Here is a 12511-nt window from a genome sequence, read left to right on the forward strand (position 1 = left end):
ATTTGTTTTAGTAAGAAATGTTTACACAGCTTGTAGAATTATTTCGTGGGAAAATAAATTTTTCTACCTTCTCCCACCTCCTTTTCTAAACCTTGCCTATCGTTCCTGTGGTCTGTCTCCCCCAGATTTACCCTTCATTCTGTTCCTTACCACCAACTCCAACACGTCCATGTCCGTCAAAACCCAGAAGTGCTTCTTACAACCAAAGTTTCTGCTCTTCAGAAGTAATCAGGGCAAAATGAGGGGACTTGAAGTGAACAAAACATTAAGAATATCTTCCTATGTTAGACACCTGCTCTGAAGGGGAGCCCGGAAGATGCTGTTCTCCACGCCTCAAAGATAGCACTGTCAGCAGCTCACAGTGTGGCTGCCACGCTAAGGCTAAAACCTTCTCCGTGTCACTTATGTGTCCATTTTGTCCAGTTATGACTGGACAGGTAAGACAGTATTAGGTGTGCAAGTACCTAGCACCTGAAGTTTGTCCCTGGAAAAGGCCCATCTATAATTGCCTAACTTCAGATCTACACATTGTAAAATTATTATTAAGTCGGTTCATCTAGTTTTGTTCTGCTTCTTTGATTATTCCAGGTTCTTGCCAAATATTCTTGGAGCTTTATATGTAAAACTTTCACATTTAACTCCTTATTTCCCTCCCTGCACAGAAAAACTCAGTTTTACAAATGAGTTACACTTTAAGGGTTTTACCCGCTAATGGAAGAAACATTTTCCTCAGAATTAATCTTTTTGTTAATTAGCTCTGTACTGTTGACAAATTTATTTACTGAAGATAAAAATGGTAGACGTAAACATTTTTGATGTAAAATATTCGTATCATTGGGAAACCATATTCCAGTTACAGTTACCTGTATAAAATATTTCTGAACTTTCATCCCGATTAATGACTTTGGAATATTTAAATTCTTGAAATATAACTGGTATTTATCTTACTTGCTGCTACCACTAATCTTTCAACGAGTCATGCCAACAGATTCCGGTTTTAAAATTTGTATCTGGATTCTTAATTTTTCACTTACTGTGAAACATAGTAGTCCAAATCAGAGTATTCCTCAAAAAAACTATATTGCAGGATTTGACATGAACATTTATATGTGTGTAAACAGTGTGTTCTAAATTTGTAAATGAAGAAATAATCCCAAGGGCAATGGGAGATTTACTGATTTGTGGAATGTAAAATTAGTCTCTTCACTCAGCAAAGGCTTAATCTTAACCTACTCAGTTGTAGAATCATGATCTTTGTAGTCGACCTAGAAAATGCTGGAAATGTCCTTAATAGTTCTGTGTTTTATTGTCAAATCCGTTTCAGTTTTTCCTATGCTCTTTCTCTACTGCTCATTTAAGTTACTGTTACAAAAAGGTGCTGCTAAATGTAGGATGTCTTAGTCATACTGTACTTTGGGACAATGCCACATTTTTAACATGGTCTGCTATGCATTCCTGTTAAACATTCACTGTCAGCTACACTGAACTGTTCAACAAATCTGGTTTAAAGTCATTCATATAAAACAAATAAAGAGCTGGCTTTCTGCACTGTTTACTAGTAGAAGTATTGATTGCCATTTTAGGGATGATTCTGATAGTTGAGAATACGTCCTGTTTTCAACACCAGTGCCCACTTGTGGAGCAGCTCTCTCAAAGGCAACGCTAATCATGGACGTCACTTTAGCGACGTTCCCATGATGTCAGATAAAATGATCACGTACAGTAGGTAAAGATCCTTTAAGATCGAGCAGAGTAATCTTTCTCCTACATTAGTTTTACACGTGTGGCAATTCTTGATTCAGATTGTTTTTATTATTCCTTCGTTTTTAAAATGAAGATCCATCTTGATGTCAAATTTCAATCCTCACCCTCATCCCTCCGCTCAATGATACAATGCTACTAGTCTTGGACACTAATCTTATTTCCATGCCAAGGGTCACGCTGTTGGAGAAAACAGCCACTAGATCGTTCTGGGTCAATTATTTAATTCTGGTTAAATTGTATTTTCAATGACTTGTACTTCACTTTACGATTTAAAGTAAACTATGGCACAGGGTTTTGAAGTAAAATGTACTCACTGTTAAACTGAAATGTTTTTGTTTCACAAGAATATGTTAACCCTAAGTATGTTAAGAGATCATATATTAATTGTCCTCCACATTTCCCAGATTTTTTCCCCTTTTGTTCTATTTTTTTCTCAAACTTAAGTCCTTTAAATGTGTTTTATTTTCCAATTTGCCCTACTTTTTGAAGGAAAGAAACCCACTGAAACTGTCTATGTCAAAGCAACAATTTTTAACAATATTCTTTGTCCTGCTGTTTTTAATATGCAAATATTTTTCATCAGTTTTGCCTGCATTGTTTGTATTTTGACAGTTGTCGGTGTTAATCAACAGTTTACATGTTTACTGCTGGGCTCCCGGTCTGTGATTTTCATCCCAGCTTAGCACAAAAGCCTTTGCAGAAAGCAGGGGAAGAAATGGATTTTTTAAAACACACCGGAAGTCTGGAGAAATGTGGTGAGCTCTAGAGACAGAAGTGCCACAGGTGAACGTGTTTCTCTTTAGTCCAATGACATCTACTGGATAAAAGGCAGAATGAAGGATATAAAGAAGTCAGTCACACATTTGAATCTTATGGAGCTTGCAATATCTTTTCCCCCATTAAATAAGCACGTATTGATGATCTGCTCTAAAGCGGCGACAGAGAAAACAGCGTTCTTGCCTCCAAGACTTTCCCAAGCATGGGGGGAGGGGTAAAGGGCATGGCCAGTAAACTAAGAGTGAGTGTGTCAAGTACCATGACAGCAGCAGAAGTAGGTCCTAGGGATATATGGAAAGACAGAAATGCCTAAGCCAACCTCGGAGAAGGATATTCAAGAAAGGCTTCTTCAAAGAAGAGGCCTGCTAAAGAGCTTACCTGATCCAAGAGACCTTGCAATCTTGATGGACACAATAGATAGAAGAAATTCTGAACAGAAACCTAGGAGGGAAAAAAAAGAAACTATCAGGTAGTTGTTCCCAGTTGTCCACCTTATATGCCCAAGGCTGAGAAATTCTGAGATGATTCCAAAGGAAGTTAACAAAACATTTAGATGTATTTAATACTATATAAGGGCTGGGTATTGAGTACTTAAATATATCTTATCTAAAAAGCAACAGGATGAAGCAAGCCTAAGGTTATAATTTTTAGTAAGAGCAGTCACATTGCTGCTAACAGCGGCATGTCTGGTCACTTTTAGGGGATGTTCTGGATTTTGCTGGATTCCAGATTTGATCATGAGGTACCCTTTTTTTGCCTTCATCTACCATACTCACAGTTGCTTTGTCTGATGTTGGGAGTTCTGTGAATGTGTTGATGTTCAACAGAACACCAAAGCTTGGCTCTAAGGGTCAAGCCAGTTCCCACAGTTATCACAGTAACTTGCAGAACAGGTGTTCCAGGGGATGATGAAAGGTACCCAAACTGTGGAATACTCTCATAATTTTAATCTACAGAGTGAAGAAAACATTGTAGTTTTCAGTTTAAAAGCATGAAAAAAAAAAAAAGTAAACATGGTGAAGACACACTACCATTTAGGAGAGGTCCAGATTTCATTTCAAAGAGTTGACTGATCAAACAGTAAGCAGAAAACCTCAGATAAACGCTCACCTCAGTTATGAGTACGTGCAAAACGTTATAGTTCCCAGGCCCTGAATTTTTAGAGAACTACCACCCCTTAGGAACTCTCAGGAACAAAACACTACTTTTTATCAAATTAAGTATTACTCATTTTATTCCTCTTGTTATAATCACAGATTTTAACATTAAAAATGATTTGTATTCTTCGTACATTAAACCACAAAACCCCAAATGAAAATATGCTCCAGATATCTGTAGGCATCTCATTTTCTTTATACTGTGCTAAATCCTTAAGAAAACACATATTTTAAACACAAAATATAATCTTGTACCACCCCCCAACTACCTCCTCCGTGGAGCGGTCTCTTAAGCCTCTTGCTCCCTGGTACAACAGCTGGCAGCCTTTTCTGTTTCCTTAGCAACTATGTCATCAATCACCAGGCCTGACAACAGTTTGATTAAAAAACAAAACAAAACAAAACAAAAAAAAACACAAAAAAACGGAGGGAGGAAAGGAAGGAAGGAAGAAAACCAAACAAAACCACAGAGCTAACGTTTGGAACTTTCGTTTCTATGGATCCTACGTGCTTTTGCATTTTATGAATTTTGCAATAAAAAAACCTATACAATCTCTATTTGCCAGCCAAATCATGTCTTCTATTCTGGCATCTCCGAGAGAAGCGATGTCAGTGTCCCGAACTGGCACAACAGATGGATCAAATCGCTGCAGCTGTTTCAATTGTTCAGATGATAGGCCGGCTCCCATCATTCCTTCTCCTCCAATCTGTGGTTCCTGGGTGGAGAAAGGGAAAAAAATACGAATATCCTATAGTTAGTAAGTGTGCCTGTGTACAATTTAAAAGACAAAATTGAGGTATAAGTACCACCAATTCCAAAAATAGATAAGTGTTATCTCTGTGGAATATACGTGTGGTTTTTCTCGGTGGTAACAAATGGTCACCTGATGAATGACTATCTGTTAGGACCCATCTGCTCATCAAGTACTGCAGCTTTGCCACATTTTAGCTGTATGTATTTTTTTTTTTTAATGTTTATTTTTGAGAGAGAGGAAGAGAGACAGTGCGCGAGCAGGAGAGGGAGACACAGAATCTGAAGCAGCTCCAGGCTCTGAGCTGTCGGCACAGAGTCCAACGCGGGGCTCGAACTCAGCAACCATGAGATCATGGCCTGAGCCAAAGTCGGACGCTTAACTGACTGAGCCGCCCAGGCAGCCGTGGCTTTGTGGTGTTAAGCAAGTAACTTTACCTGTCTCCTCATCTACGAAACAGATCAAGTACTCAGTTCTAAGACTTCAAGAAGGTGGTGGTATGCCCGGCATACAGTGGCCAGTCAGTGAAACATCATTATCAACAACAGTAATAAATACAAATTCAGCTTTATCATCACATTCCCCAAAGCGGACCTAAAGGTGCCTTTCTCTGACCCACACCAATTGGATGATAAAAGTCTTCTATTGTTGTTTTTAAATGTACTAGAACAATTATTACAAAGAGATAAAGACTGTGTCAGTTGGTTTAGAATACAGAATCATAAGGAACTGAGTGATATGTGTGAACCATGACTGCAAAAGATCGACAATCCTAACTTCAGTCACCAATGCACAAACGTTTACGTACTACTGAAAACCTATCGTTTATTAACTCCTGGGCAGAAAGTTTCTCTCTCTTTTAGGTATATATTGAGTGTTGTGTATACATACACACACACACATAAAATTCAAGTGAATTCTGAAGTCTTCCTTTCCTCTACAAAGCAGTTATCTTAACTTCTGAGTCTAGAAACCGTCTCTCAATTTTTATTCATATATCCCAATTACCTACTAGAATTCTGTACAGGAAGGTTACTGAGGTTACACGTTTAATGTATCTAATTGAATGTGAGTATTGTTACATATTTAAATTAACCTCAAACATCATGAGGTAAACATATAGTCATAATATAGTTTTGATAAAAACCAAAACAGGTCAAATAAAGTGTAAGAAAACTTTTAAAATGTTACATATTTTATGTAACAAATTGTGAAGAAGCAATAATCCTGAACCATTTTCTTCCCTCTGCTAGTCTTCTGATATCCCAGTTATTATAGCTTATTTGATTGAGAAAAAAAATGCTCAACATACTCCATACCAGCAAAATGCAGGACCAGGAGAGGAAAGGAATAAACGACTCTTTAGGAAAAGAAAGGTCTGCATAAACTGAACAAGAGCCACAGGTGAAAGAAACCTGTAACACAAGTACACCCGAGCTCTGTGGCATTTTAACACAAGGGCAAAGAACGAAGACGGGGAAAAACTGCTGGGACGTGGAAATTCTCTGTTCAGTGTCAAATGGATCTCACTGGAGGAACATGCTTGTCCATTGCAGTATTTGTTTCTGAAGTTTCGCTGGACACATTTTTCATATGACAACCTCGTGTTTATCACCACACTCATGATTCTGTGATTTGTCACATTACACAGAGAAAACCGAACTTACTCATACCTGGGGCTGAAGCTGGAGGCAAGGAAAGGTTGCGAGGGCCCAGGCAACCTGTTCTTCGTTTTCCGCCAGTGTGATGGTGCACGTGCTGTAAACCAGCACGCCCCCCGGCTTCAGCAGCTCAACTGCCTAAACAAACATGTGATCAGACTACGGGTGTACCACAAGGCAAAATCAACATTTTACAGGATTTTATATCTGTAGGACACCTTTCAAGTGTTTGGGATAAATGTTCTGTGTGATCAAGACTCACTCTCTGAGTAGTGTTCCAGCCCAGGTGCATTTCACGCTCTTGGAACTGTTAGTGCACTGAAACCAAGACTTTCCTAAATGTAAGCATTCACTTTCACTACTTTAGATACCCCTTTTTATGCCCAAAATCACACATGGACACTTTGTAAGCCATCCTCCTTTCTGAACTCTGTACTCATGTACTCAATCGCCTTCTCCATTTGTCTACTATCGAATTTGACGTGTCTCAAACTGAACACCTGTCTTCCAAGACCTTTTAGAGAAGGGCTATTTTCAGGCCCCCAACCGGAGATGATCTTTTACGCCTCTCTTTCTCCTGCACTCCCATCCGCTAGCAAATTCCATTGGCTCTACCTTTAAAATATATCCAGAGTTTGGCCACCTCCCCTGCCATCATTCTGGTCTAAGCTACACCGTCTTTCGCCTCCTTCTCAGCCTACCTGCTTCCTTGTCTGCCCTCCTACAATCATCTCCAGACAGCAGCCAGAGAGCAGTGTTTTTAAAACTTGTCACTTCTCAGCTCAAATGTCTTGACTTATCACTTGTGGTCCAAGCCCAGGTCCTTACGGTGGCTTTCAAAGCCCTACACAGAGCAGGCCTCTGGCTGCCCTTCTGACACGCCTCGCTCACTCTGCTTTAGCAACACTGGCCTCTGCTGTTCCGGAACACACAGGGCACAGGCCCACCTCAAGATCCGTGCACAAGCTTGGAAACTCTTCGAATTCTCTGCGTTGCTTCCTCACAATCTTATCTCTGTGTATATGTCACCTTTCCAGGACTGCCCTCCCTGACCATCCCAGGTAAAACTACAACTACTCAAATCCAGCAATCCTACCTTCCCTTCTTTAGTCGGCTCTGTTACTATACATAATAACTTACTCATCTGTTTATATCTTCCTCCCCATTTGGAATAGACACTCCATGAATAAGGCAGGGGTTGTCATTTTTTCACGGCTATATTGATAGCACCCAGAACAGTCCATATTGTGTTATGGTCAGGTGCTCAATGAATATTTGTCCAGTAAATAAATGAATCAAGAAATAAGGTGTTAATAAGAAAATTAATTTTTCCCAAATAACTAAAAACTGTATCTTTTCACACTCCTAGATATTTAAAAACATTAAAAAATTTCTTTTAATGTTTATTTATTTTTGAGAAAGAGACAGAGCAAGAGACAATGAGCGGAGGGGCAGAGAGAGAGAGGGAGACCCAGAATCTGAAGCAGGCTCCAGGCTCCGAGCTGTCAGCACAGAGACTGACACGGGGCTCAAACCAACGAGCCGTGAGATCATGACCTGAACCAAAGTTGGACGCTTAACTCAGTCACTCAGGTGCCCCAATATTTAAAAACATTTTAATGAAAGTCTTTAAAATACATCCTATACATAGCATACTATTATACACACACACACACACACACACACACACACACACACACACTATATGCCATCTGGTATTTATAAATATGAATAAACTATATAATAATAAATACCATCTATACTACATATATGTATTTTTATTACATATAGTATATATTTGTGCCTTCTTAACTAGAGTATGCTGATGAAAATTTAAAGTTTGTAAATGTGTGCCAGTTACTGTTTTAAGCATTTTACATGGATTTTCTCAATTTACTTATAACCATGAGGCATAGTTACTATCTCCAATGAGGTGACCCTATCAGGTGGATTTATAGTCCCCATTTCTCATATAAAGAAAACAATGTACCTAAAGTCACTCGTGTGGAAGCTGCACAGTTCCAAACAAGATAGTGTCTGATTATAAAGTCCACGTTCTCCATCAACACAACTTCGTACTAAACGGCAAATGTGCTATATTCTGAACTCTCTCTCGTAGCTATTCCTTTTCATTGAGATCACTGCATCTACTCCTAAGAAACCTTTTAAAATGTTCTTTCTGCTTTGACCTAAAAAAGAACAAAAAGCCCAGTCTTTTAAAACAGTGTCTTAATTTTACCCTCAACTCAGAGTGGGTTTCAACCATAAGTAAAGCTTCCTTTTTGCTGTTTGCTGTTTTAACTTCCAGGATGTGCTCTTTGAAAAACTTTTTTTTTTTCAACATTTATTTATTTTTGGGACAGAGAGAGACAGAGCATGAACGGGCGAGGGGCAGAGAGAGAGGGAGACACAGAATCGGAAACAGGCTCCAGGCTCTGAGCCATCAGCCCAGAGCCTGACGCGGGGCTCGAACTCATGGACCGCGAGATCGTGACCTGGCTGAAGTTGGACGCTTAACCGACTGCGCCACCCAGGCGCCCCCAGGATGTGCTCTTTGAAGACTGAAGGAAAAGTTAAATAAATACCCTGAGTGCCACCTTTGGGTATAAAAGGAGATACTAGAGAGATGAGCAGAAACGTGCTCAAAGGTAACTTTAGAGACTGCATAATCACAGTGTACCCATTTGCTGCAGCCTATGCATTTATAATTGCAGGGCTGAGAGAAAATAACAAAGTCATCTTTGATCAAATGCTCTCTACATTCTGCGAAATCCACTGAATCACGTTCGCAAGTCGGAAAGAAATCCTCAAATGTTCTATTTGGGTTTCTCTTGAAACGTGCTAGAGACCAGTGAAATTAGCCAAGTTTTTACGGTTCTTCTATATTCTACACTGAATGGTCACTTCTCATTTTTATTGATGTGTTTCCCTTCTCCTGGACTCTTCCCATTTCTAATACACTATCGAAGATGATCCAGGAACCCTATAAAAAAAGAGTAACTCATTTATATCCCATTCTTTACACATCAGTTAGCAACTATGATGTTAACAACTCAGTGACTTCTTAAGATGTATCAGAATGTTGGAGACCCATTAAATGTCTCAGTGAAGAAATTCTGCCTCTGCCTGTAATAAAGAGTGATCAACACAAATGAAAGCTTCATTATTTAAACTAGGTTTTCTCTGTCCTTTTCCATGTGATAAAACAACATAAAACTTGACATTTTAACCATTTGTAAGTGTACAGTTCAGGGGCATTAAGTACATTCACACTGTCTGTACCCATCACCATCACCCATCTCCAGAACTTTTCAGTTTCCCAAATGCAAACTCTGTACCCATTTGAAACACTAATTCCCCATCCCTCCAGCCCCTGGTAATCTTTCTTCTACTTTCTATCTCTAAGAATGTTCCTATTCTAGTTACCTCATAGAAATGGAAACAGACAGTATTTGTCTTTCTGTGTCTGGCTTATACCACTTGGCGTAAGTTCCCAAAGTTCATTCATGTTGTGCCAGAATTTCCTTCCTGTGGAAAGCTGGGTAATATTCTATTATACGTGTACACATTTTCTTATCCATTCACCTGTTGATAGACAAGTGGGTCGTTTCCCTATTTTGGTTATTGTGAGAAATGCTGCTATGAACACTGCTTCTCAGTCTTTGAAACATCAAAGTAGCGAAGGTCAACTTTTTTTTTCATATCAAAGGATCATCACCTACCACAGTAAAGAGTTTTCTCTGTAATGGCTGATATGATGTCACTTCTTTCAAAGTCCAAGAACAAGCCATGTTTGGTCTCTGTCCCATTCCACTGCATGGTGCATCAAGAAGAATTCGGTCAAAAGATTCTCGTAAGAATGGAGGTTTTCCTGTGAAGAGAATTATAAACAGACTTGTTATGTGCCTATAGGTGTAGAATAGAAAACTCCTGACATAGGGGTGCCTGGGTGACTTAAGTCTGATGAGCGTCCGACTTCGGCTCAGGTCGTGATCTCACAGCTTGTGAGTTCGAGCCCCGTGTCAGGCTCTCTGCTCTCAGCACAGAGCCCACTTCGATCCTCTGTCTCCCTCTCTCTCTCTCTGCCCCTCTCCTGCTCATGCTCTCTCTCTCTCTCAAAAAAAAAAAAAAAAAAATATATATATATATATATATATTTAAATAAAAAAAAAAGAAAACTCCTGAGATAGAACCAATTATCAGAAATTTAAAATCATCATCTAGACTACAAAGAAAAACAATTTCTCCTTTCAAGTAGCTGGTAAAACTAATTCTGACATATGTAAAATGGTTAATGTAATTATTATAATTGAGGGTTATTCTATTGACACAGTGCAAATTAAGGCCTAATCATATGAGACTTTGTATCCCCAATGTCACAAGCCACAATTCATCAGAGCGAGGACCTGGAATTCATTCTAGTCATACTGAGAGTGAACACTTCTCTCAGCAATCCCTACTGCAGACAGCCCCCCAAAAGAATACCTGTTAGGTTCTAGTCAAATATACTGGTTCTGAGGTTCCTCACTCTCCTCGCTTTCGTGGCCATCAGCAAGGCTATGCTCTAGAGTATCTCCTTGTATCACATGAATAATGTTCTCCGCTCCGACTTCTGAGTTATTTAGTGTTACTGGAGAAAATCATGAAACCGGTCTGTTTATATATTTCTGCTATTTAATAACTGCAAGATACTGCTGCTGACTGCCCTCACAGGAAGCCAGCTGACTGCCCACGGGAACCACAGCAATGTTCTGAGAACCACAAGATCACCTGCTTTTCTCTGACTGCACAACTGTCATACATGAGCTCTTATCAATTTAACTCATCTCCACCTATAACCTGCATTCTCACCCACAGTCTCAGAAGATCTTCTCAAAGTAAACAATTATTTTTAAGGTTTTTGGTACATACTGAAAAAATGCTCCAGAAAGATTATAGCAATTTACACTTTCATTACGATTATACTCATTCTCCTAAAAATCTTCATCAAAGAAGTTATTATTATTGTTGTTGTTTCATTGGCCATTTCTATTTTTCCTTTATATGGTCACCTTTCTTGTTTTGTCCTTTCTCTACTTAGACTGTTGGCTTTTTCTTACTGATCAGAAGAGCTACAGGGGTAGTAGCTGCTTTCTGCACATGATTAGCTCCAGGATGCTTCGATGATCTCCTTTTGCTTTTCCAGCTCTCCAACATCGATTTAACACGTTCCTTACACTATTTTTTTATACCAAATTGTCTCTCTTAGAAAACCAAAAACTCTCCCACAGCTACCTAAATCTCTTGAATAAACTCCTTACACTAACAAATAAAGACCTCTTCTCTAGCTTCTTGACTACTCCATGTACTTCCCTAGCTACCTTTCTCAGTACTCAGCCACATTCACCAATGTTAAAAAAAAAAAAAAAAAAAACCCACATCACTTTGTTACCCAAAAATGTCATGAGCTTTGCTATTTCCATGCTTCTGCTAATTCTATTTTCCTGAGATACCCCAGCACTCATTTCCACTTGTCAAAATGCTATCTACCCTTTCAAGCCCTAACAAATGTCACCTCCTCAACCTAAACTCTTTTTTCTATTGTCCCTAGAAGAAGTAACCCATTCCTCTGAGTTGCCATAGCATTAGGTATCTTTTGGATGTATATATATATTTTTTTTCCTGAGAGAGGGAGAGCAGGTGAGCGTATGAGCAGGGAAGAGATGTAGAGGGAGAAGGAGAGAATCTTAAGCAGGCTCCATGCTCGGCACAGAGCTCAACATGGGACTTGATACCATGACCCTGGGATCGTGACCTGAGCTGCAATCAAGAGTTGAGTGAGCCACGCAGGCACCCCTTGGATGTAGAGTCTCATACACACTAGCGTTCAAGTGTTACTTCCATCTAGACACTGAAAATTCCTAAAAAACAGGACAAGCAAGCCCACAAGATACCTTTGTATGGACTAGAATTAAGGTATGCGTATCTCTAGGTTAACATAGTTCTGCACCATGATAAACAGAGCACAGGCTGGCCTTCAGCCCCTCAACATATCCCCCAGCCAGGCACCCTTGTACAGAGCAGAAGCAAATGCCATGGCCTTGACAGGGATAGGGACAATGCCAACTCACTGAACTCACTGTTCTTAATAAGTACCATTTTCACAGAAAGCAGTGGGTAATTATACAAAAATTGAGACATTCCTAAAAATATTCTAGACCTGTCTTAGATGAGACTAAGATCACCAAATGACCACAAAGATACATGGTCCAAGAGAAATCTCTCTTGTTCAAAACCAGAAAGCCATGAAATGAACATTTAAGGCTTGTATGCAGTTTAGGAGTACCCAAATTTTTATTTATCCAAAGCTTTTTCTCAATATATATTCTTAGAACAACCTTTAGTGATTTCTAAAACTGCA

The 12511-nt window shown here is 39.3% G+C and overlaps 1 protein-coding gene across 2 annotated transcripts in view; it reads right to left on the reverse strand.

The window, feature by feature from the left end:
• Nucleotides 1-3743: 3743 nt before the first annotated feature.
• NSUN6 (NOP2/Sun RNA methyltransferase 6) overlaps nucleotides 3744-12511 on the reverse strand; it is a 61283-nt gene continuing 52515 nt past the window's right edge. For both annotated transcript variants that reach the window (XM_047064997.1, XM_047064998.1), the window contains 3 exons: nucleotides 9834-9982; nucleotides 6124-6249; nucleotides 3744-4414 (listed from right to left, as the gene is read on the reverse strand). In XM_047064997.1, the coding sequence (XP_046920953.1) occupies nucleotides 4202-4414; nucleotides 6124-6249; nucleotides 9834-9982 (488 nt within the window). In that variant the 3' untranslated portion in view covers nucleotides 3744-4201. The remainder of the gene's footprint in view (nucleotides 4415-6123; nucleotides 6250-9833; nucleotides 9983-12511) is intronic.

This window comes from Lynx rufus, unplaced genomic scaffold (genome assembly GCF_022079265.1).
Source record: "Lynx rufus isolate CCGP_SWC_20201006 ecotype Redwood Valley unplaced genomic scaffold, mLynRuf1.p SCAF_7, whole genome shotgun sequence".
NCBI classification, from domain to species: domain Eukaryota; kingdom Metazoa; phylum Chordata; class Mammalia; order Carnivora; family Felidae; genus Lynx; species Lynx rufus.